At 37.1% G+C, this 25,437-nt stretch overlaps 2 protein-coding genes across 3 annotated transcripts in view; one reads left to right on the top strand and one right to left on the bottom strand.

The window, feature by feature from the left end:
* Positions 1-528: 528 nt before the first annotated feature.
* On the top strand, positions 529-20,555 carry PIGF (phosphatidylinositol glycan anchor biosynthesis class F). Its single transcript, XM_050893903.1, has 5 exons — positions 529-770; positions 2,424-2,515; positions 3,403-3,519; positions 8,917-9,025; positions 20,178-20,555. Exons 1-5 carry the CDS (start codon positions 543-545, stop codon positions 20,289-20,291), a joined length of 660 nt encoding a protein of 219 aa, XP_050749860.1. The 5' UTR covers positions 529-542; the 3' UTR covers positions 20,292-20,555.
* Positions 13,775-25,437, bottom strand: part of RHOQ (ras homolog family member Q) — a 24,979-nt gene continuing 13,316 nt past the window's right edge. Inside the window, exons 3-5 of one of the 2 annotated variants that reach the window (XM_050893906.1) lie at positions 22,485-22,649; positions 21,634-21,729; positions 13,775-20,892 (exon numbers count right to left, since the gene is read on the bottom strand). In XM_050893906.1, the coding sequence (XP_050749863.1) occupies positions 20,737-20,892; positions 21,634-21,729; positions 22,485-22,649 (417 nt within the window). In that variant the 3' untranslated portion in view covers positions 13,775-20,736. The remainder of the gene's footprint in view (positions 20,893-21,633; positions 21,730-22,484; positions 22,650-25,437) is intronic. The other variant, XM_050893904.1, reaches the window with a different exon arrangement.

Genomic DNA, 25,437 nt, shown 5'->3' with positions numbered 1-25,437 from the left:
CGGCCCCGCGCGCGCACCGCGGCGGCGGCGGCGGCGCTGCGGTAAGAGGCGGACCGGCACCTCACCCACACCCCCCCACCACCCCACCCCCCCCGCCCCGCCACAGGTGCTGCCGAGCGAGGCCTGTCAGCGGGTCGCTCCGCCGCTGTCCCTCGGCTGAAGAGGGAGCGGTGAGGAGCAGCCCGGCCCGGGCGGTTGGGAAAGCCCGGGCGCGGAAGGGGCTGAGGCGGTTCCCGCTGTCAGGAAGCGCCCTCGGTGCTGTGAGGGGTGCCGGTGCGGGGGCAGGCCGCCTGCTCGGTGCGAGCGCTCAGCTCGCCCAGCTCTCGTAGCGCGGGTGCTGCTGTGTCCGGGGGTTTGGGGTTGATTTTTAAACGAGTGACGTTCTTCTGCCCCGAAATAATCACTTTCACCCCTAAACTAAGCTCAGAGCTCTGCCTTGTATGTGGTGACTAGGAAGAATCTTAGCCTGTAGTGCTTCTGCTGCGTTTCAGTAACGGGGTGCGACTTGCTCTCTTGCAGGTGGCTGGTTAATAGGGAACGCAATGAAAGAAGCAGAAATCAGGAGGCTCTTTGCTGCCAACCTTCTCTGTGTTTTTTCAATTATTCTGACAGCGGTTGTTCCGCCTTTCTTCTGGGATGGATTCACAGTTTTGGGAACACACCTCACGTGGCTGTGTATTTGTTCTGTTTGTGTTAGTACCCTTAATATAATCTTGCACTTAGTCCTTAAACCAAATCTGTCTCCTAAGAGAAGTTCGTTTGCTCACAAGGTAAGATTTTTAAATTGCTACCAGACAATATGGAGGGGAAGCGAATTCTTTCACTGAAATAATCAAATGAGAAAGAAAGAAGACAATTTTTGGTGGTGAATTCTTGTTTTCCATGAATGAGCTGAGTGTAGCACCTTTTGAAATAAGTTCTCCAATATTTTTGTGATGTTAAACTTTCTCTACCTGTAAATAACCCGTTCAGGTGAGTGATTCTGTGCCTTTCCTTTTTCTTGTCAATATATTGTTGTTTGTAGTCCCAGCCATTGATCTTCCAACAATTTGCATGGTGGCAAAAATCAGCAAAATTGAGTGGGTGCAGAACTCATTTCATAGTCCAGGCCTGACCTTCAGCGTTATGAAGAAACACTTTTCTTGCATATAGTTATAAGTTTCTAATAACTTTAAAAGAAGAGAAACAGTTTTTATAATTTGAGACATAAGAGAGACTAGCTCATTACAATTTAAACAAAGTTGGTAAATTTAAAAAAATTACATGGAAAAATATTAAAATAGCTACATTTCCTTGAATGATGACATTTGCATACAGAAGAATCTAAATCTGAGAGAAATTTTTGTAGTTACAGTTTGTAACGGGAGCATTAAAGGTATGAATCCCAATGAAATAGGTTTCAACAGAGTGAATTTGGAGCAGCACACGACCTGTTCCGGAGTGGGGGAATGCACCAGCATTTTGAAGTCAGGTGGATAGTCTTGCACTCCCAACTTGCGGAGTCAGACAAGATTCAGTGCTCTGATGTGGTGATGCTTAAACATTTAAGCAAGCATCCCTGAAAGCAGTATCTTTGTATGCAAAGCTTCTGTCTACTTTTGCTGATTGAGGGGGATGTGAAATACACAAAATCATTATGGAAAACAAGTATTCTAGCCATCTGTGATTTAAAAATGAAGCAGGCTTCATGTTCTAGGTGAGATTTCATCCCAGCCTAGCATAAGGAATAAATATAAAAAAAAAAAGTGTTCCAAGTGAAATTATGGATTGCCATTGGTGACCTGATCACAACAGACCTAACCAGAACTGTTTATCAAGTGGCTATGCTTCTATATCATATAGTGAGTACCCAGAAACTGTTGTTTAAATTCATAGAAAATTACATGTGTTTTGCAGATTTATAGAAAGTCATGGACATTTCTCAAATGGATTTAGAATTTAGGATGCCAAGTTCAAAATGTACTGGTTTTTATTTCATGTAATTTTAAGTATTACATTTGATTCTGAATGTCTTTTTTATATTACATATTTTCTTGCTTTTAAATATTTTTTTCACTTTCTGTGAAAGATGCCTTTTAATAAATGGACATAACACTCAGATGTAAAACAGAAATGTAAAAATATCCAATAAAATTATCTCTGTTTATCTTGTCATTTCCAGTGATATTTTTTGTATATTTGCCTTACTATAATAGGGTGCATGAAAAAATTTTAGATGGAGTGTGATCATTTTTAATTAATTATTTAAAGTATTAAACATAGGGAAAACTGTTTTGAAATATGCCATGCTATTATCGTACTGTACTGTAGCTGAAATTAAAGAAATAGGGTACAATGCTATTGATAAGATATAGACTATGTATGTTACTTATGTTCTCTTTTCTTTTGAAACATTATTCTGATATTTTATTGCTCTTTTTTAGATATCCAGATTTCTAAAATGCTGTATATACTTTTTCATGTCTTGCATACTATTTCATGCGATTATTGTTCTTTATGGAGCACCTCTCATAGAGTAAGTCAGAAGACCCTGTCTTTCTCTAAACATTTTAAGGGGCAGTTCTCCTTGCAGATATCGGTATAAGTACTTGTGTATTTCCTGGTACATTGGAAGTTAAAGGATAAGCTCCTGGCTGGGGGAAGAAGGGTGGCTGTTTTGGTTTTTTGGGAGGGTTTTTTGGTGGTTTTCGGGTTGGTTTTTTTTTTAAGAAGCTTGCTTTTACAATTTCTGTGTATTTGGAGATGTGTTGTTCAAGACAATTACAAACAAATCCTTTTACTTTAATATTTATGTTAAACATATGAGTACAAACATTTTTCCAAGTTTCATTTAGTCACTTTCCCCATAAGATTCTACAACATGCATCTTGCATATCTTTCATCCTTTTGATATTAGTGTTTTAATTTTTAGGAATGATTAAAAAAGGGGAAAAAAAAAAAAGGGAGAGGCATGAAGCAGCCTGGTTTCTGAGAGAGATATTAAGTTACTGACTAACAATGGCATCATGTAATTTGGTTTCGTAGTTGCTTCCACAACATCAAACTAGAAAAATAAATGGAATAATGAAGTAAATATCCAAGTGTACCTCAATTCAGAACTAATGTTCTGTATGAGGTACAGCTGTGTTTTTTAAAATGTTAGAGGTATCAGGCATTTAAAATAATTACTGCATTTCAGTCTTTGTTGAGATAACAAACAGGTATCTCAACAGAATTCTTTCCATCTTTCTTTATTATTCTACAGAGTAAGAAGAAAATACTTTATTCTTCTACATGAGGTTTAAGAAAGCATGCATGCTTTCACAAGTTGACTTAGAGGTTTTGGTTTTTTTTCCTAAATCTTGGAACTCTTAGAAAACTAGTAACTACCTCACTTAATTTTGTAATATTCCTTCTTTGTAGGTCAGTGACTGAGACGTTTTTGTTTGCAGTTCTCCTGTCTACCTTTACTACTTTACAATGCTTGTGTATGCTGGGACCAAACATACAAGCGTGGATACGGGTATTTAGTAAAAATGGGTAAGTTCTATTCTTAAGTTTCTGATTTTACTCAGAATAGAAATGGCCAGAATTGATGTAAACGATATATCATGGAATTTTTTGTAAAGAAAGGAAAACTTCCTGAATTATGGGTGTTTTTCATATTTGTAATTACAGGCTTATAAAAACTTTTCTAACAAAGAAAATTATTATTTATTTTGAAGACATTGATTCAGAAAACTGGCTTTTTATTTTTGGTGTCCAGACACTGAATCTCACTTTATATGTGTTTGAAGGAAGTAAAGTTTCAAACGCACATTTTACTGGTGTAAAACCATTGTGCAGTCCAGTATGATGGTTGTCAAATAAAGAGGAGACCTGAGACTGAGCTGTACAGGGAGAACCTTGCACATGATCCAATAGTACCTTCTAAATACAGCTTTTAAAGTAGGAATAACAAGCCAAAACAAATGCTATTTTAACAGTATTTTTAACTTGAATATAATGGTGAAAATGATATATAATTTACTGTGGTCTTAAGTATGTAATCTTTACCCATGCTCTTTTTCAAATTTCAAAGAAAGCTGTTTTCAGTGTCAGAGTTTTCAAGCATTAATTTTTTTCAAGAGTATGTTTAAAGTAAAATGAGCCTTTTTACCTCATTTTCACCTCAGTGACAGCCATGATATTAGCATGTATCAAGAATGATGTATTTTTCAGAAGTATTCTATCTCTTCTGCCTTTTTTTACTCACTAAATAACAGGATTGTTGAAAGACTGGGATGCTGAAACATAAAGAAGCCCCACATATGCTTGAGATTTAATGATAAGATGTTAGCATTCATTCTCTTTTAATGGTTCATAAGGGTGAAGTCTCATCTCAAAAAAAAGTGAAAAGTTGTGTAACACTGCTGACCTATGGAGTTACTTACGGTTTAAACTTCTGTAGAGGAGGACAAAAGTAGACTTTTTATAGTAGTTTCAGGTATTGACTTTTGGTTTATCTTAGTTCTCAGCTTACTGAAAAATATCTTGAGTCCTTATTCAAGTCAGTTATGCTTGTTTTTTTATTTTCAGTGGAAGGGTTGAATAGTCCTTAATAAAAGCATGGAGTTGTTTAGTCAAAACAAATCATTGCTGATTCACTTAGTCATCTTTGGAGGTTTTGCAACTGGAAATAATAGTTGAATTGAAGTAACAGATGTTTGACAACAATCTGTCTTTGTGCCAGGTTAGATTTTGAATGCCTGTCAATTTCTTTCTTTCCCAGTCTAGATCTTAATGTTATTTCTGCACAATTATTGCATAGGAAACAGAGTTGTCTTGTTTTGACATTTTTGCTGTGACAACTTGTACATACCCGTTACTAGTGAGCCATGTGACGTTATCTGAATAAAATGTCTATTTAATAATGATGTTTATTTAGACTAGCCTTTGAATGAAAATAGACTACAAAGAAATATTGTAGCAAATTTTTTTATGGATTGTAGCAAGCTGCTCTTTTAAAAATAGTTCTTTTATTTGACCTCATGAATGAGTTGGAACGTCTTGCCTTTAGGCATGAGCTGAGTGTAGACATGATGTATTAAAAGGTTGTCTCTAACTTGACCATGTGGAATGAGGTGGGACTGGTTGAATGGAAGAAAAGGATGGTTAGGGAAGATCAACACAGCTGTTTGCCTTGAAAGAAGAGTTTAGCGAATTGAATTGCACTGGAACAGCAAGCTGGAAAGTCTCATTAAGCATATAGCTTAGTATGAAAAAGGAATGTGTTTTAAAAATATCTGAATACAATTTAGACTGAAGTAACCACTGGCATTTATTTTTGTTACTTTTATTTACCTGTGCAATATTTATAAGATCAAAATGTGCTTGTGCTATTATCTTTGCAGGAGGACAGAAAAAGACATCTAGAAAAAGAAGGTTTATCTTGATATATCAAGTGTAAATAAGTAACAGATATTAATTACCTAGCTATTGCTCTGGATAGCTTTCTGCTATGTTTTAGGTGGTCTAGTGTGAAAATACTGATGCGCATAATGTCTTGTCATAGGACTATTCATAAAGTTGCATTCAGGTAACTTGTATGTAATCTGTTGCATCATAATAACTATGGTACAACTGAGTCAGTCTGACTTAAATATTTTGGGGATAATCTTGCAAAGTGCTTATTTTTTTCTGCAGAGATGCTTAGCTTTCTCTGTTTCTACTTGCAGCACTTGGAAGTGCAGTCACTGCTAGTAAAATCACTTCTAATAAGGTTACTACAAGATCAGTCTTTAAGTGCCCGTGCCTCTAGGAGGTGGATTATATGTGCTGTCTCATGATAACATGTAGTCTGTGACACTGCAGGTTTATTGTTTGTATTATAAAGTTTGGGTTGTGGGCAGGGTGGAGGGGAGGTGTTGTTTGGTTGGGTTTTTTTTTAATACATGAAACAATTGCATGAAACACAATTGTAGCTCAGACAGAAAGTTGCACATGCTCCACGTTTTCAAACTGAGTACACTTTTGAATTGGAAATGTCGATTTGATGGACCAAATAGATTTCTGGGGTTTTTAATTACTTTAAGAAATGTGAACAATTTGTTCTTACCTGCATATTTATAGTCTATGTACACATAGAATATCTGAGAAAAGTAAGTTTGTGTATTCTACATCACAAAAACTTCAATTCCAAGTAGGCTGTAAATAGGGCTCTTTTCACTAATTCTGTGTTTGAGAAGGGGTGGGCCCATGCCAGCTATCTCTGGACTCCGTATTCTGACATGTAGTGTTGTGACCAATGTCATGACACTGATCATATGCTATCATGTGCTGCTGTAAGCAGACAGAGGGAAATAAAAGCTACAGAAAGGGTTATCGGCACTAATGGAAGCAGGTGACTATTCTTTAAATGGCTTTTCAGTAACTGTTGGCTGAAATAGCCTCCTGCATAAAAGCCTTTAAGAAATCAGTTTTCAATTGCTGATTTTTATTGCTCCTTTTGGAGCAATAAATAGCTAGTCTGAGTAATTGTGTTGAAATTTCTGGTATAATAGCAATTACAAGATGTCACCTGGGTAGGAAATAGATTTTATTTGGAGGTTGCCAAAAAATAGTATAAAACCGTAACTTTAGGGCTCCTTCCGGTTTTCACCTATTTTATCACTTGTTTATGAACTGCATGCTCTTACAGACTTGGAAAAGTTCTTTGTAAAGGTAGGCATCATCAAATACTAAGTGCTGCTTAGTATTTCAGTCCTGCCGCAGCCCAAAATTCCAGATCTTGTCTATCCAGAAGCTGTCTTAGTAAATTCTTTTATGTTAGCTAACCTCTTAATTCAAACATTAAGTGCTGTTTTAAATAATGTATTGTATTATTTAAAGGGGTTAAATAATTACTTTAGGCTTTAAAAGGCCTTTGTGCCACTAGTGATCATTTATTATCTTAAATATTGCTAGTTTTGCCTGCAGAACGATCTTAGTTGTAGTTTATTCATCGTTAAAAAATAAAGAAACCTATAAAGCTCAAAATTTACAAATGTTGCTGCAGTTGTTTAGCCTCATGCAAATGAGGGGTTTATGTGATAGGTTAATGGGTTAAAGAATACCTGCAAAAATCCCAATAGGTGACATTCCATGAAGAAAAGAGAATAATCAAAGCATCGTTCCTTGGGGATAATGTTGGAGAACAAGCCGGGTTGTATTTGAGTAGCCAGTGTCCATGCTGCAGAGTGGTTGAATTAGCAGCTCAAATGGTTGCCAAACTACCAATGGCTGTTCTTCACTTGGGCACTGTGCCTTGCTAATTCTGTTGTTTTGCTTTTGGACTCAGTCTGATATCTCCATATGCTGCAGCAGTATGTGTGTAGATTTACCAGCTAAGATGTCTTGTGGGGTATAAATGTACCTCTGTCAGTCCTCAGTATATCCTGCTGGCTCTTTCACTGCTTTAAGGGTGTAGTGAATGTTCTCTTCCCTGTGCTGCCTAACAGCTCTCCACTCAGTTATTCAGCTTCTGAAAATAATTTACAAGAATTTTCTGTGTGCAGACTCCTAAACAGTTTTATAGTTAAATCAGGACCTTCCTCTTTAAAAAAAAATCTCAGGCTGGTAGGCTTGTGAATTGAAACGGAGTGATGTAAGTTAAAGGGATGGGGTTATTGTAGAAGAAACAGCTCTCCTCAAAATGTCAGCGTTGTACCTTAAATATTGTAATCTGTATGACCTTTATTTTGCAAACAATGAAGAATGTTTGCTTTACACTTGTGAGCTGTTTGGTCAATGGCAAATGCAGCAGTGAGTTAGGTGTACTCAGAAGTAAAGTCAGAAATTTTAGACTCTTCAAAACAAGGTGTAGGGTCAAAGCTTTCATGTCATGCAACCTAAACAGCACATGTGAAGTTCAGTTTACTATCCTCCTAGTCTTCTAACCATAAAAATACACCTTTTTTCTTCTGTTAGCTAAAGCTAGGTTTGTGTTTATAATCTGAGATGTAGCAAATTTAAGATTCGGATCTCTTACCTTACTGATTTGGAGCAGGGATTTCAACCCAGTTCTCCTGTCTCAGAACTGTGCCCTACTGTGTTCTGAACTTCTGCTGTTCTTTTTTCTTAATTGGTACCAAGTACTCAAATGTTCATGGCTTGAGAAAAGCAAAGCAATCACTTGTTAGACTAATGATGGACAATAAGTGCTTATCTATTAAACAGAAACCCAACTTTTCCAAAACTGTTGAAGTCGGTAGTGGTAGAAGGCTATAAACTGAGAACTGAAGTAATTAACATCACTTATGATATGATATGTGCCATGATTGGCAATGCAAGAGTTCTTTAGTGTGCAATAAATTTATCCTGCAGCCAGTGTACTTGAACTTGGATGCAATGTTGCTGAAGGGCTGCAACGTGCAGGTTACATTTATTTGCATTGTTTCTTTTCAGTTGATGGAAACTTGCTTTGGACTATTCACATAGTGGACTTCTATTTTAAATTTCAAATTGTCATAGTTGTCAAATAATAACAACATGTCTACACCATAGAGTACTTTGTGATTGTGCTTGCGCTTTTCTATACAATCCCATGCTACCCTTTCATGTCTGCTTCTCCCTGCAATGCACACAGTATCATTGTGATATTTTCATTTGCTCAGTCAAGCCGTGTTTCAAGCTCAATAGGAGTATTTCCAAGTAAAATAAATGAGCTTTTGCGGTAAACATCTCAAGGGGGAAAAAATCTCCTGAATGTGTGGTATAAAGATTGTGATTATAGCTAAAATATACAACTTACATTTTACATATCGTTTGTATCTTTTAGAAGAAACTTGCATGCTATTTATCAAATATATGGATTTTTATATCTGTTTATAGTCTCAAAAATCATGGGAGAAATCAGATCTAATATTCTGACATGGTAACTTCTGCTGCTGTTGAAATCTTGTAACACACTTTTTACAGAGCTACATCCATCTGGGAAAGCAGTCTACAGATTACTACCATGTGCAGTATACTTGGAGCTTGGTTTGGAGCATTTCCTATTCCTCTTGATTGGGATCGGCCTTGGCAGGTTAGTATGTATACCTTTATCATAAATATAAAAATATTAATTTTCTGGATAAGCACGCTACACAAAATTGCTCTGAAACTGTATAGGTATATTGGACTTACCCATAAGCTGCTCCTACAGGGTTATGCCAAACATTTAAAAAGTCATTGGAAGCATCTGTGCTTACAGTGTAAGGATGTAAAATGCAAAATTTTTACCTCCATTTTTAATAGGTTCTTTGTTATAGATTTGAGTGTCCGTTGCATGCAAATTTTATCATGAAATAGAGCTGTAAGTATTTTGATAAGAAGCAGCTAGACAAGCAGGAGGAGAAATGTGAAATGATGAAGATGGCTCCAAGTTTGTCTGCCTCCAGTCTGGTAGCTTTTATTGTTTATGGGTAGGGAAGGATGCTTTCCCAGTGTTTTAGTTCCCCTCTATCTTCCATAAAAGCACTTAACAGAATGCATTTTAAATGGATTTGGATTGATTTGTGGAAATGGTACGGCCAAAGCACTGTACTAAAAACTTACCTTCTGATTTCAAAGGAAGGCAAGCATTAGCTTTGTAGTTGCATAATAAAAAATGTGAAGCTTTTCTTGAAGCTTTTCTTGCAGATTCTGTCTTTATAAATTCAAATGTCTGTGCTATTTTCTTAATATTTTTGTTGGCATGGAGAAATGATTCCATTAAACATAACTGAAGTCTGCAATTGCCATAAAATGATGACACTAGTAACACTTTTTCCTAAATGTCCTCAGTGGGTATTTTCTTTCCTCAGGTTACCAAACTTATACACTCTCAGCTGAGTAGTATCTACCAGGCCTGTTCTTAAGCAGATGGTTTCAAAGGTTTCTTTCAGAAATCAGTGTAACAGGCAACACGGTTTTCTCTCTGATGCTGTAGAGACGTTGTGGCTTAACAGCTGCAATAGAAATTTATCTTCCATAAGTAGCTAACAGCCTGCTTTTATGCCACCAGCCTTTCTTTACAACAGTGTAATGAGATATTAAAATTTCTATTTAAAAAATAATAGAGGAGTAGGTTAATACTTTAAGTAAATAAAATCAGGTTTTCTTCCCTAAAAACACTTGATTTTACTCTTGCAAGATGTTTCACCATCTATCTGACATAGGTATGTGTTGGCACTAGTTAATTGTTGGACGGACATGAATATAACCCAAAAATCAAGGGATTCATTGAAATGCAATTTCATATCTTCTTGCGAAGTCTTACTCACTTTCCTGTTCCAATGAGAGGCAAGCACTTTTTTCTTGTTCAGCTAGGATTTTAAAATGGCATGTCATATCTGGCAGGTTTTATTTTATTCCCAAAATCTCAGACTTTTCTAATATGCTGTGTATAAAAATTTCACCTTTTATGCACCAATGGTAGAAGGAAAACTTAATAATTAAGTCAGTAGGCTCTGATTAACAAAACAAAGACACTAATAGATTAAGACAGATACTTGAAGTACAGTTAATTTTTTACTTTATTTGTCCATTCCCCCATCTTCCCATAGTAGGAGACATAAGTTTGGTAATGGTCTGGCAGCTTTTTCTGTTTGAAAACTCTTCCAAGTCAATAAAAGCCAAACATGACTGATGAAAGTTAAGCTCTGTAATCTATACTTAGACATCTAAAAAGATATTATCTGACTCCTCAGAACACCAAAGCATCTGCAGAAACCTCAGATACCATAACTTGTCACTAGCTGTTTCTGGGCATGAATGCTCCCCAGAGAATTCAGGCAGCAGCAGAAATTGTATGTCTGCATTTCCCTTTTCCTTCACCATCTCCACCCTCATTTCTGACATATTGCTGATACCAAAGTTGGCAGGGGACAGTTTCTGACTATCAATTCCTGCATCAAAGCAATTTTCCTGTGCTTAGATCCAGAGCACTGGCTGCTGTGTTCTTCCCCTTAAGTTCCCCTCGCTTTTCCCCGTCCCCACTTCTCCACCTTTTACCTTGTAGGGTTTAAAATAGCTGGGTGGGGGAAGAAATCTTGCTTTCCATTTTGGGTCTGAACTGCTTGATCATTACTTTAATCATCACGTGAGCAATTCAAGAGCAGCCGTAGAGAAGTTTGCTTATCAGTCCTGCAGGCTGCCACTTCAATGGTCTTTGAAAACTGCAGTTTCAAGTGCTAATTTTTTAAGATCTGCTGTATAAGGGGAAATGCAAGAAGTTCTTGTTGAAATGTAATGTACTTTTTAAAGTCAAATTATCTCAGCAAAGCAACACAGTGAAGCACCAAAATGGTAACAAATTTTCAAGGCAGAAACGAACCTCTTTAAAGGAGCCTGTTAGAGATCCTGTTCACAAGTTTCAGAAGTTTTCAATCACCTATCGATAATTTAATATTTTTGTGAAGGTGATCTCTTAAATATTAGTCACCAAGGCACAGAAGAAGGGGAGGCAGCGGGAGGGGGAGGGCGAGAAGTGTCCTGGCCAGGCATTTTCAATAGTTGCCCTGGAAACACTGCTTCCCAGTTCAGCCAAGCTGAGATATATATGAATCAGGTTCTCTGCAAACGCTGAACTTCATGCAACAATTGACATGAGTCTTTTGTCTTTCTATCCCCACTGAGAAGTATGGATTCAACAACACAGGTATTGAGTTGCACGTAGTAGCTCTGCATTGCTGTCTCAGAAATCTTCAGAGCCAAGAGACATTTCTGTTGTTCTTTAGAAGTTCACTGGGCACTAGCAACGAAAGCCCTTTTTTACAAGAGTATTCCTTTTTGCTACCTGATGTCAGGTGATTACAGAAACTCATAGTAGATTCTTTCACTGTAGCAGTGAAAGAGGAGAGGTGCTTTCTGTGTTGTCTTCAGCCTAAGACAGGGGAAAGAAGAATGGCCCTCATAAAGGATTCTGCTGTTGTTGCAGATCTGCTTAGTTTGGGAAGAAAACTTTTAGTGCAGATTGCCTGTCTCCTGAGTTGCAGGAAGAGGTTCTCTATTTTAAAAAAAACTTAATAATAATAATTTTAAAAATCCCCCCAAAAGACATGGACTGTCAGTGTTTTGTATAGAGCCTAATCCAGCTGGTATGCTTACAGGAACACCTACAGATTAAGTCCCAAGCAAGGTCTGAAAAAAAATCATGTAGATCTTAATGTAGGCTTAAAAGTAATCAGAGCCCAGTCAAAACCAAATTACTTCTAGGCATCTGCATGAATAAAGTATTAAGCTGTCATGCTTTTGACATTAGCTGTTTCTTGTATTAGCCTAAAAGCAGAGAGCTTGAGGATTACAATTTTGGATTTACCCTTCTCAGATCCAAAAAGGGACTCAAACAGAATAGCTTAGTGTTTGGACTCAAGACCAGCTTTTGAGATAAGAACAAGTTTCATTAGTGATTGTTTTCATACTTTAGACTTTTTGTTGCAAACAATTTTTTTTTTTTTTAATCTGTAGTGGAAATGGTTCTGCTCTAGAACAGAAAATGTGGTTTAAATCTTATTATATGGGCAAGACTAAAGTGGTATTATCATTTTAGAGAGCAGTGTTAAGGCCTTTAAGCCTGCTTGTTGCAAAATCTGGTTCTGATGTTCCTGTTGGTTATGGTTAGTGTTTGTGGTTTAACAATGTGTTATGGAAACACAGCTGCATTTGTAACTTTAGCTTCAGACAATTCATTACTTAAGGAGTGTTGTAGACAAGGCAAAATTGGTACTACAAGAACTGGATGGGTCAACAATAGTTGAGAAATATCACGTGATAAATCACACCAAAGGGTTGCTGCTGCTGCCCTTGTGCTGTGTTTGTAGCCCTGAAATGTCAAAAGTTGGCAAAAACATCTGACATCCAGCAGGTGCAGAAATGCACTATGAGTTTGGAATGAAAAATGCTATTGATTTAGCTCTGTTAGAACAATCTAATATAACCTGAGGCTCACACAAAAAGTTAAGCACTGTGTCTTGAATTGGTATATTTTTCCACTTGATAGGGATTTAGCACTTTATCAAATCTAGTGTCTACACTTTAAACTGTAGACAATTTCAGAGTGTCTACAGTCTACTTTTAAAATTACTGTAGTCCAGTTCAGAGTGTGGAGTACATAAAGCCACTTCTGTGAAGTCAGTTTTATTCATAGAAATGCCTTCAAATGAAAATGGCCTGTAGTCACTCACCTGAAGCAAACAAGAGGTTGAAGGAAAGAAAGAGAGAGTACTGAGGATGCTGGAATTCCAGTAGAGTATTGAATAAAGCTGCCTGCACTTTTCTCTAAGGTACCTGTTGTCTGAATTGCCACACTGATACATATGACAGTTCTTCTGATGTCACTTTGTTGCTGCTTTGTGGCCTTAAAAGAAAAAGCAATTGAGGGCAACATTAGGTTCATGTTTTTGCTAGTCTACTTCCCAGTCCTTAGCTGTCTATATTGGGACTAGCATCTTTTCCTGCAATCCTAATAGAAGAACTGAAAAATTATATGGTAATCATCCCTTTACATCATGGTTGAGATAATTAGCAGAAGCTGAGAAGTTTGTAGTACCATTCCCTATATCTTACCTGATTAGAAAATCAGATGTCAATGGCTTGTATATCTTTCACTAGAATTTGTTTTTACTTCAAAGTACTTCAGAGTTCTGTGGAGCAAACTTGGTGTGAAATTCATCATCAGGAGTTCCAATTCATGTGCTAGTGGCTAAAACCAAAATGCTACTTCATCCTGAGTTATTCATAAACCAAAGAAAACATAGTGGTTCTTTACGCGTACCTCTTGTGACACACAACAAAACCAAGATAAATACAGATGTCTCAGAAAATCTTCACTTTATTTTCCATGTTATGTTTGAAAAATATTGCATACAGGGGATATTCAGATTAGTGGGCCTGTCTATGTTTAAAAATAATAATGTAAAATGCATTTTTTAGCATACAACAAGTTTTACGCTAAGTAAATATTACTTAATAGGAACAGAATATTGTTTTGGAAATAAAATGACATTAATTATCTGAATAATGTTTCAGAATGGAAATGAAAAATATATAAAGTATTTCTGTTAGAAGTATAAAATATATTGCTGACAGTCAGTTGGTATCCTGATGATTCATTGTTTTTCATTATTCTGTTGTTGTTCTTAAAGTAACTTTTTAACATAATTTGGCCATGCCTGTTGCCCCTCTGCTAGTTTTCAGAAAAATTTATTTTGTAACTATGCAAAACAGTTGGTCAGGGAGGCCTACTCTGTGGTTGTTCCTGGTTATAGGTCTGCAGAATTAAGCCTGTCAGACAAAGGTAAAGATAGTTGCCTTACAGGAATGCAAGTTAGTCCCTACAGTAGTTACATTTCTGTATTTAAAAAAAAAAAAAACAACTGAAAAAAAAGCCCAAACTTTTCAAGACTTACTCTGCAAGACATGTTTCCGTTTATTACAAGTATCAGACTGGTAGAATAATTTTGCCAATGTTTTGAGATTACTATCTAATTCTTAAACACTTTTTAAAATAGTTTGCAACACTTAATTATGATCATTTAAATAAGGTTATTCTAGACGATGTTCAAAAGTTTAAAGAGTTGTACATCCATCTCTAGTTGCCTCTAGCCCTCTGATGCACAGTGGGTATGTAAGTGCTATAGTTAGTTAGGACAGTTCTAGCAAAGAAATAGAAAATAACTTCCTTTGTTACAGTTGCTCAGTTTTTTTCAGATTGCGTATTTCAAGTTGATGGTGTACTCTTAATAACCACATGTGATTAGGATCCTGACTGCATGTGTCATCTGAGAAGTGGCACCTTAAAGCACACCACCACTGAAACAGAATGGGATCATTTAGGTGTTATTAGACACATTGTGATACATCCTTTCTCTGCTCAGCCTGAGGTAACTTAGTTGCAGAACAAGACTGTATAATTAAAGACCAAAACCTTATCAGCACACTTTATATGCAGTGGAACTAGTATTCCAGACACCCCATTTGTCACTGATAACAACTGAATTTTGGAAATTGTGAAGTTCCTGGGTTTGCTGCATGTTTTGATAACAGACTTTTAAAACACGTTCCTGGGTTTACTGTGTGCATGCCCACCCATCCATCTGGGGTTTTTTGTAGCATAATTATTTTGATCTGTAGTACCTGTTACTAATGATAAAAAGTGACTTTGAAACAATATTCTGCCTACAGTGTTTTCATATCATTAGGTAAAAGTGAAATTGATGTATTCCCACTTTATACTGGATACCACAAACATAATAGGTAGTGCTGATATAACTCAAATGAGTTGATTGACTGCCATGTAATTTAGCCAATATGACTGTAAATACTAGCCTAGATACCTCTCAGACATTTGTAACCTGAAAAATAATCTGGAGAATCTTGGGTACAGCTCTTGGTGGTTACTTGAGTAAGCTGAAATAGGACTATAAACTTTCACGCTACTTTGTTATTCTTAGCACAGCTCAGAATTTCCTTCTTGTATTTGCTTTTGGATCTACTACCGTGAAAGTTTTCTTGTAAAAGAAGTTGCATTATGTGAGTAGAAAGGATAATATCCAGTGTTTGAGTTTTTTTAAACAGAGGTAGAAGCTTGTTTCACTTTAGTGTGGTTATCATTGTTTATTTAATGGTATGTTTTCTTAATGTAAACCTTAATGGTGAGATCAAAGGCAGTTACGCTTGCTGTAACTTTAGAACACAAATCCACAAAACCAACTTCTAGTTACAAATGCCATCCTGAAAAAAACCCTCATGCTTTCTTCTCCTCGGCATGTGCTTGTCAACACACACATTCTGTACAATGTGATAAGACACTTTTAGTTAACATGTACATGCAACCAAAATAGATTAAAGGCATGTACTGAAATTTTTAAGACAGTACAGACTAAACAATCAGGAATTTAAGGCATGTTGGAAACAGAGAGGGAAAGTAATTGTGCTCATTTATTCAGTTTTAAAATGAAACAAAAATTATTACATAGCTTTCTAATTGACAGTCAGAAATGGATCTTTTGAAATAGTAAGCATACAAAAAAATAAAGTTGAGGAATATGAGAAAAGCACTCATCTAAAGAATAGGACCAGTTGACTAAGAAAAAAAAGTAAGTACGGTAGATTGCCCCACTGTATTTGCATTTGTATAATTAAAGTTCCAGCAGTCAGCTGCTTACTATAAAAGCAGCTTAAAAACTTTATTAGGGTGTTGCTGCTCTGGCCTGTAAGAATCTGGCCTTTATGTCCTTATCAATGTCTATGTAATTCCCATTGCATGGGATGCAAGTTACAGACTGTAATAGATGACAAAACTGTCATGCAGTCAGAATTCTGGTTTAACTAGCTACATGCACAGTACAGCAGAGCTAGATAACTTGCTGGGATTCTGCAACATGCTCTGCTTTCCATGCAATATGCTAAGCATTCTCACACCAGTTCATAGGTGTTCTAAAGAGCGCTGAGGAAACTAGCTCATTTGTGTCCTGAAAGGTTGGCAATTCCTATTTTGAGTCCTTATTCTTAAAATGAGTTCTAATATATACTAGAAACCTTGCAGTTCTGCAGTGTCTATTTAGCTACCCTAAAAAAATCTCTGTTAACTCCTATCACTGCTGCCAGATTAAAAGAAAAGGCAAAAAGAAAATTTAAACAAATAGCAGAAGTCAGGATCGTTTTGCATTAACCACTGGCTCATGCTCTGTCTCTTAAAATGCAATTGTTGTGCTTGTTAAGCATGTAGGTGGAGATTTGTTTTTGCCAAGCTGCTGTTCAGATTCCTAGTAATCATATACAGGTTGTTAAAATTGTCCTTTTCCGCATGCATTTGATATGTAAACTGACTCTTCTTGTATTAGGCTGTGAGGATGGTAGCTGATGCTTCCCAGCTGCTGGGACAGACAAGGCATTTCATGACAGTTTCCTGAAGAATGTTCTGTCCTGTCTCCTGCGCTCCCCACACTTTTCTCTCCAGATCAACCTTCTTCCCCCTCAAAAAAAGTGCAGCTAGACGATGTTGCCTAACATCTTATTCCCCTGCTGCTGACCCAGCCTAGACATGACATCAATACTAGGGTAGGATATGTCAGCTTCCTCACAGCAGAAGGGAGCATAAAGTAGGAGAGACTGAGCTGAACAGTTCTCAGGGGATAAGAAGGGTGTATTACAAGTTGCATACTTTAAACAAGCGGAATGGAATCTCTTAGAACAGGCAGATGGATATTAGCTGCTTAGATTTTTATCACTTAGAGGCAGTTCATACCAAGTCAGGGAAGCTAAACCAAGTTTAAGAGATAATATGAAAGACAGGGCAAAAGCAGACTGATCAAGCAAGTCAAATTCATTTAAAAAGGTCCAGTGGCAAGTGATTTGGTCTCAGAAAAACAAGGCCAGCAGCTAATGCAAAGTAAAGCAACCCACTTTCATAGACGGACAAAAAGCAACCCTGTTACCCTAAAGTAACCGTGTTACTTTAGTGTAGCTGATGTGCTTAAGAGCCACATCTTAATGTGTCTTTGATAACTTGCTGCTTTAGATATACCCATGGGTGCATGTGGCTATATGTAGCCTAAAGGCCAGCAGTCAAGAATAAAAGGTGCAGAACTAGTATAATTACCTGTTTGTTAGGGATTTTTTGCCCTGCCTTGAGGGTTAGAGAAAATAGCATGACAGCAACGCTCTTAAGTCCAGGCTTTTAACTCCTGTGCTTAGGGAGTTTTCAACACGCCAAGCAAACTGCCTTCACAACTCCTTTAGGCCATCTGACCAGCATAATGAGTACCTGGCCTAGTACCCTTCTGTTCTATGCCACTAGAAGGGATGAGGTGGTGCTTCTTTTCTGTCTCATAGACAGTGAGATGGAGTGTTTTATGGTTTCTTCCCTCTGCCCCCTATCTATCTTTGCCAGCTGCCATTGGTGAGGGTTGGATTTCAGAGGTCAGAGACTCATGTGTTCAGTGAGACAGCCTGAATCTTCTGTAAGGTAACACTGATTTTTAAAAAGCAAAGCAAAAATTGAATGTTTTGGAAGACAGAGGCATAATTAATATTAAAAGTTACATAACTATTAAAAAACCATGTTCCAAGTTACAGTTCAGTCAGGTAAAAGAAGCTACAACAATCATCAGAGATCCTTTTAATCATACCAACAATCGCCCACTATACACAAAATACCGAAAGATACAGGATCAATGGGTCATCGTGGATATTGACTCTCTAGTTAAGGGAACATGAAAAATTTGGAGTCCAACATCTACCTATACTTCTGAAAAGCAAATAGGCAACTACAAATTCACCTAATGTAGGTAAAATTTAATGAAGGATCATTGATCGCTCAGAGAATCTGATGTAAAAAGACCACTGAGTTATGAAGCCTCTGTCCATAGTTTTGTGGATATTAGAGTGGTATTGACTTCATCAGTGGATAAGAAAGTACGACTCCTGTTCCAACTGAGCGTTACTGAGTAAGCAGCTGGGGTTGCAGAGACTTTTTTATTGTTTTGTCCTTTAGACATGTGTAATATGCAAAATGCTAGAAATAACTTAGTTACATTTCATTTAAAAGTTGAAAAGATCCACCTGAAGTGTAAGTTTAGCCAAGGCCACAAACTCATGTGAGTTTTAAATATACATAATATCTTACCATGCCAAAGCATCTCAAGGCTTTTTATAGCAGATCTACAATACCACTGTTAAATGAATGAAAACAAGCAAGTCTTTGGTTTGAGAGGCAACAGCCAAAATATTCAGCAACAAAAACAAGTAGCAGAGACAGAATGTCCGGAAATGGAAGAATGAAACAAGGTCAATAAAGAGTACCTAAGGCACCTTGTTTATAGTCATCTTTGCTACACTCCTTAAGACCTCCAAATAATATATAAAACTGCAAATGCTAAGGAATGTGAAGATGAAACAGCAGAGGACAAAATACATTACTCTTATTCCTTGTTAAAATTCCCATGATCAAAGGATGTGAATAAATACATTTTTCCAAGTGATAATGGAGTAAAAAGAAGAATCAGAGCTAGGAAAATGAATGAAAGGAGGAACCAGTACCATTAAGAGTAAGTTCATTTGATATTCATGAATTGCAAGTCAAAATGAAGTAGAAAAGAAGGCTGGACACTGAGATGCGGATATTTAATGTCTAGTGCATTTCTCAGTCTCAAGTACTATAGAAGGTGGAAGTATCCACCTTAATTAAAAAAATAGGAGACTGCAGTCTGTACTTGCTTCAGGAACATGCACTGTACAGCAGGAAATGCAAAATTATCCTTGCAAAAAAAATATGCAAAGGAGAATTTTGAAGAGGGATGGGAATTCAGTTTATTCTACAATAAATATTTTTAATCACCAACTTAGTTGAGACTTTCATCAAATGCAGTATGTAGTTGACTGGTAATATAAGCTACATCTGAGGACAGACTGGTTAAGTTTTGTTTTGGCCACTCCTCCCTGCAAATCAATACTAATTAAAAAAAAAAAAGGGGGGCGGGGGGAGAATCCCATTACTTCTTTGCCTTGGCACTAGATGGTTTGTGAAAGTGAGTCAGTTGTATTGAGTCAGTTCCCTGTTCTTATACTAGGAAATAGAGCTTATAATTAAAGCTCTCTTTAACATAACTGGCTTACTACATGTTTGCTGAACTGGGTGCAGGATGTTCAGTCAGTTTCCAAATTTATGTTCCCTCCTTACTGCTAGCCAGAGGGAAATTCATCCCTTTGCCTACTTTTCAAGACAAAAAAAAAGAAAGAAAAACCCTCTATCCATCTCAGTCTCTGTCCTTATTTGAATATTAGTTCATTTATATACACCTCTAAAAGTTTCAGAAGGCCATGAGAGATTGGAAGGAGAAATCGCCAAGAAATCTGTAGGTTTCCAAACGTGTGCAGCAGAACAGGAAGTTAGGTTAGCTGAACACTTCAGGGGATATAAATACTTGTAAGTTTTTTCACATAGTTTTGGGAATATCGAACTAAAGTCTGCAATAGCCAGAAGCCTGGTTACATTTTAATGCATATTAATTAAAAACTGTACAACAGCATTTAGTGTTCATGAAGATGATTGTTACACTTTTGGCATTTTTAGGAAAGCACGTCAAGCTTTAAAGTAGAGTAAGACTGTACTGTCTTTCAGTACCTAGATTACACTGAGAATTTGTGCTCACGAAGTACAAAAAACCACAAACATTTTCCTCATTGTCTGCTTTTACCTTGTGTTCTCCCCTCAGGTATGGCCCATTTCCTGTTCCCTCGGAGCTACCTTTGGCTATATGGCTGGTCTGATTATTGCACCTCTGTGGATACACTGGAACCGGAAGCAGCTTACATACAAAAGCAGATAACTGGAGCAGAGAGAGACAAGGTATTTCTTTGTGCAGATTCCATACAGACTGTGCAAAAGTTGGGGGTTTTTTAAGAGAGAGAGATATATATGTATAGTCAAAGCAGAAGACTATCCAAATTCATTTAGAGTATTTCAGGCCAAGCATCTCCACTCAATAAAATCACATAGATGCTGTTTCAGCATGGTGCAGTTTTTGCTTCCTCTAGACTATGTAACCCTGAGAGATTGTACCTTCCAGTCTGAATAAAATATTTGTAACAGATGTGGTGGCTTCTTATTACAAGTTCGTTGAGTTTGACTTTATTCCTCTGGATTTCACTGGTTGTAGAAGGCAGAATCATAGTTTTAGCTTTCAAACCTGTAACAAGTTTGCTGTGTACTTAATGCATTGTATTTAAATTCAGTAGAATTTCACAGTAAGCCTGGCCATTGTCAAATGTATCTCACGTGATCAAACAGCAGTTTATGCATCTTGAGCCTATTCTCTTCTTCACTGTGTGTTTCTTTGGAGTTAGAATGGCTATAATAGCTTCATCAAAAACGGTCTTCAGTCCTTTCTGTGTTAAAGCTGAACACTCCACATAGCAGTAGGCTCCTATCTGTCAAGAAAATAAGTTAATTCAATAGCAATATATTCCAGCTGTTCAGTTTTATCTGTGCACTTCTGCTTTTTTTTTTTTCTATAGTGACATCACAATGTTTGGCTGTGATCTAGAAAAGTTATCTGCATGTGCATCCCCCTGTAGGAGAAAAGAAGAATTGTCTTTTGGCCAAAGATCTGGAATGTATTTAAATTGGTTTGGTTTATAAAGGAAACATATTAAATAAGCTCTTTGGATTGGCAGTGTGGTCCTAAGGTATTTTTGATAATTAAACAGCAAAAAAGAATTACAGAATTACATGACCAATTTATGTTTCAAAAATAAGACTCTATAAGTGTCCTGATAAGCGTTATCCACACAGTGTGTTAAAATGGTACTATAGCATTCTCAAATAATTTCTTAAAAATGCTTCCAATATTTTGCTTGAGCAGGAGAGGTCCCTTCCAACCTCAACCACTCTGTGATTTTAATTCTCTCTGACTAATACTTATGTAGTTTTTACAAGTGTCTACACAGAAAGTTAGAACTATTACTAACAGGGAAGTGCTATTACACAGGTCTGCTTGTTACCTGTATTCAACAATGTAAGTAAATATTGTTAACTGGTAACCAGTCATAAGGTTTCATACATTGACAGGTAAAAGAAATGGGCAAAGTGGTAAAGGAAGAAAAAGTCAATTGGAAGAAGGGGTTTTTGCTTCTTTGCTACTTGGTTTCATTTAGGAGTATCCAGTTTACCTCTTTCGCTAACTTCTGTCCTTGCTCCACAGATACGGGCTTCTCTTTCATATCATTCAGTCTTGCCAGAGTTTTTGGGTCATCACGAAGATCAATCTAGCAAGAAAGATTGCAGTCATGTTGGAATACTTTTTCTACACAAAAGTCAGCAGGCTATATGATACCCTCTTTTTAAAGCAGAATTATTTATTTAATGGAGTATTACATGTATAAAAATGGAGTCATGTCATGATTCAGATCGTGGACCCTTCCTGATCCAAAAGCCCTGGAAATTTAAGCTGTGAACTGCTACCTTTAATCCAGAAGGAACAAACGTTTATTCTGTAATTCAGCTCTTCAATTAGATGTGATCATCTCGGAATACCAGAATGTATATCCAGCAATGGCAGAAAGATTAACCCAAACATAATACCAACATGTAGGTCACTTTGTAATGGAAGCCCAGTCCACTGCCCACAAGAAGCAAGAGGAAATTTTCTCACTTCTCCCCTTGCTCCTTTGCTTCAGCAAATATTGGATATGACCAATAGTTGTAGACCCAAGTAATTCCAGTAACATGGGTATGAACAGACAATTTTATTCTGTAAGTCTCATGACTTTCTATAAAGTCACATGGAGAGAGGCAGCCAATCTTGCCACCCTGTTTACAATGCATGTATTTTAACAAAATGGAGGTAGCTCATTAGAGAACAACACAGATCTAGGTTTTTCTGCCACTTGTTAGGGTCATTCCTCCAAAGCCAGAAGGAGGTGCGGCTCAGGTCCTGTCGGGCCGGAACTTCCAACCCAAAGAAAAGGCACCATACAATGATTTGCATTGTTTAAATAAAGTAGAACAGAACCAGATATACCTGTGTTCCTACTAGCAAAAAGGGAACATTAGGTGCATATTCCTTCAACTCCGGTACCCACTCTTCCTTCACATTTTGAAATGAAGCAGGGTTTACCACTGAGAAGCAGATAAGGAAGACATCGGTCATAGGATAAGATAAAGGTCTCAGACGATCATAGTCTTCCTGAGAAAGAAAAATTCTGTTATCTGCAATATTAAATTGTTGCTTGTGTTTTGTTAATTTTAACAGTTATATTCAGAAACTGTATTCACATTTCAGGAATTTTGTTGAGGCAAACTTTCTGAATGTTTACCACTATTCCAGGTTAGTTAGCGTGGCTGTTAGAGCAAAATCTGCATATGAGGGTAACTATATGTGAATATAAATACTTTGAAAAGTGTGTTAATACTGATAGAAACTTACTTCTGTACAAGAATATACAGAAGACTACCCTTTAAAAAGTTTTCACTTAAAGGAAAAAAGGCTTATGGTTCAAACATACTTGTAGATCAAAGGTTAGCATTTGTTTGACCAAAGAGAAATAAGCAGATGTGACTGCTATAGAGCCAGCCAGGTTATACAAAGCTAGGCTAGATTAAGGCTATTTAATGCACTTAAATGTTCTCTTTTGGATCATATGTAGAGGTGATATTTAAGGCCTTCCTTAGAATTTTCTTTCTGTCTCTTAGAAACCTTACTGTCCTGTTGCTAGTGATCAGGGCAGACAAAGTAAGGATCAGAAGGGACCTCTTTTGTCTAGACTCTGCTTTCTGTAAGCAAGCCAGCAAAGAGGGGGAAGGAACAGAAATTAAGGATCAAGAAGACTATCATGGGAACATTAATGCCCTCTTTGGGGGGAAGTTAGTGTGAAAAGATGATTATGGCTCATTTAGAGCCATAGCTTTTAAAGTCACCAGTCCTACTGCCAGGGCATACAATACCGTGGCAACAGAGGTACCTAGGAGCATTGCCCCTGTTGTAAAACAGAGTTCTCTCTAGCAAGAGAGAAAGTGGATTTTGCTGTATTTTTTAGCTAAGAGCAGGAGGGAACATGCCCCATCTTCTCTCTGCAAGGCTTCCTTTGGTCTAAGGCAGTGAACCAATGCCTTACCATTCCTACCTTAGGCTTTTTTTTTTTTTTTAACATAGATAACTAAGACTGAGCCCAGGCATTGCAGAGACAGTGAAGAATGCTGGTTTTATGCCTTCTCTTCCACAATAAACACCGATTTATTATGGCTGCTGCAGCAGCCTCCCTCTTCCCCATGTAAGCTCCCCATCTTAATTAAAACTCACAAATATTGGAACGATTTGTTCATTAAATGTAGAGACAGAAATGTAATTCAACTCCATGTTTGAAACAAGCCAGAAAATTAAATTTTCATTTCCTTGGCAACAGTCACATTACCAGATTATTAACCTATAGTTGCACCCTCAAAAAAGCCCTTCATTGATTAATTGTAAAGTTTTAAAGATGGTGTCACTAGAATTTCAGAAAACATGTGAGAACTTCCTTAGAACAGTTTCTGCTAGACCCATCTTTTCATCTGGAAGTCAACAGCTATGGGAAGAGGGCAGTTATCCTCATCATGAAATGGAGAAAAGACAAGCACTGGAGGAGATTCTGCACTAGCAAGGAGGTGACCATTGGCCAGTACTCTTCAGTGTCTATTTACACAATATTCTTATTTGTAATCAGTATTTTCATCTGTCATTTTGATTATACACTCTACTGCCAGTCTTGTATACTCTACAGTTTTGTCAATAAGCTAGACCACGCTTAGCTGTAAACACGGGCTCCCAATTTCACAACCACAGTAACTGATGCTATGAAACTACAACATTTGACAGAGCTTTTTGAAGATCAGTTGTTTCCCTGCTAGTGTCAGGCTCCTATCCTGATTCAAAAGAAAAAAACAGTAACCGTGTCTTTTCCACATCTGCGGACATTCACCATAGAAAGCAGAAATAACTTTAAGAACATAACAACAGCAACTTGAAACTATTCAACATTCAATTCTTTTTTTAAGCACGTATTTTATGTTTCACTTCTACTACTGAATATAGTTAGATCCTGCTTAGGGTTGCCACTCTGCTTTCTGGGGTGGGGATCAAAATCCTAAAAGAAGCTTCCCAACTGCAAATTACACTGGTCCCTGGAGTACAAAATCTGCATGCAAGAACACGCAGGCAGATCTGTCAGTTGCTCTCAAATTCAGCTCTACTGAATCATATCTGGGGTATTACTGAATAGGTTTTCTTAAAAAAAAAAATCTAGTTTAAAGTTGTAATTTGTTCCTACCACCAAAGAGCTGCCTTCACTACACTCCACATTTTGTAAAAATCTCACATCTGGGTTACAATAACTAGAATACTGTCTGCATTAAATGCTGGAATGGAGAAAACATTTCACTGTCACCGGAAATTACTCTTAGTCCCTTGACCTTAAAATACCTCTTTAGTTAATCATTTCAAATTACAGACGGACCTTTTATTCATAGCAAATACTAATCATTTTCTGATCTCAAAGCCAAGTTACATTTGCATGGTTCACTTCAAAACTTTCTTATTTAGTTTATCTTTTTAAATCCCATTGGATACAAATCCTTGTACATTTAGCCACATCTTGGTACTGCACCTTACTTCCCACGTATTCATTAGCAGTCATCTGGGAGTGAGCTATGTTACCACTTTTTAAGGCGTGTGCTTGCTGAACTCCTTTCCTGCCCCTGCATCTATTTATATGCCTTTTGATTTATACCCTGTCCCATCTGCACTGGGCAAGCTGTGGGCCCATCCTGTGTAATTAAGAAGTTAAACTGAAGGCAAGTACAGTGTGATTGGATACATCATGTACCACAGCCAAAGATGTACGTGGTATTCACTACAGTGACTTCACTGCATTTACGCTTACTTAAATTAACAGAGAATTTGGCTATGCCCACCAATCCTGCTGCTTGAAACAAGTCAG

The sequence above is a fragment of the Gymnogyps californianus genome, chromosome 3, assembly GCF_018139145.2.
Source record: "Gymnogyps californianus isolate 813 chromosome 3, ASM1813914v2, whole genome shotgun sequence".
NCBI lineage: Eukaryota > Metazoa > Chordata > Aves > Accipitriformes > Cathartidae > Gymnogyps > Gymnogyps californianus.
Note: the sequence above shows the minus strand (reverse complement) of the source record. Positions and strands in the feature narration are given on the sequence as shown.

Bases quoted from the DNA above. Each gene is read 5' to 3' on its own strand.
- PIGF (XM_050893903.1), top strand. From the start codon at position 543: ATGAAAGAAGCAGAAATCAGGAGGCTCTTTGCTGCCAACCTTCTCTGT. The intron at 771-2,423 runs GTAAGATTTTTA...GCTCTTTTTTAG, and splicing joins GAAGTTCGTTTGCTCACAAG to ATATCCAGATTTCTAAAATG. The intron at 9,026-20,177 runs GTTAGTATGTAT...TTCTCCCCTCAG, and splicing joins ATTGGGATCGGCCTTGGCAG to GTATGGCCCATTTCCTGTTC.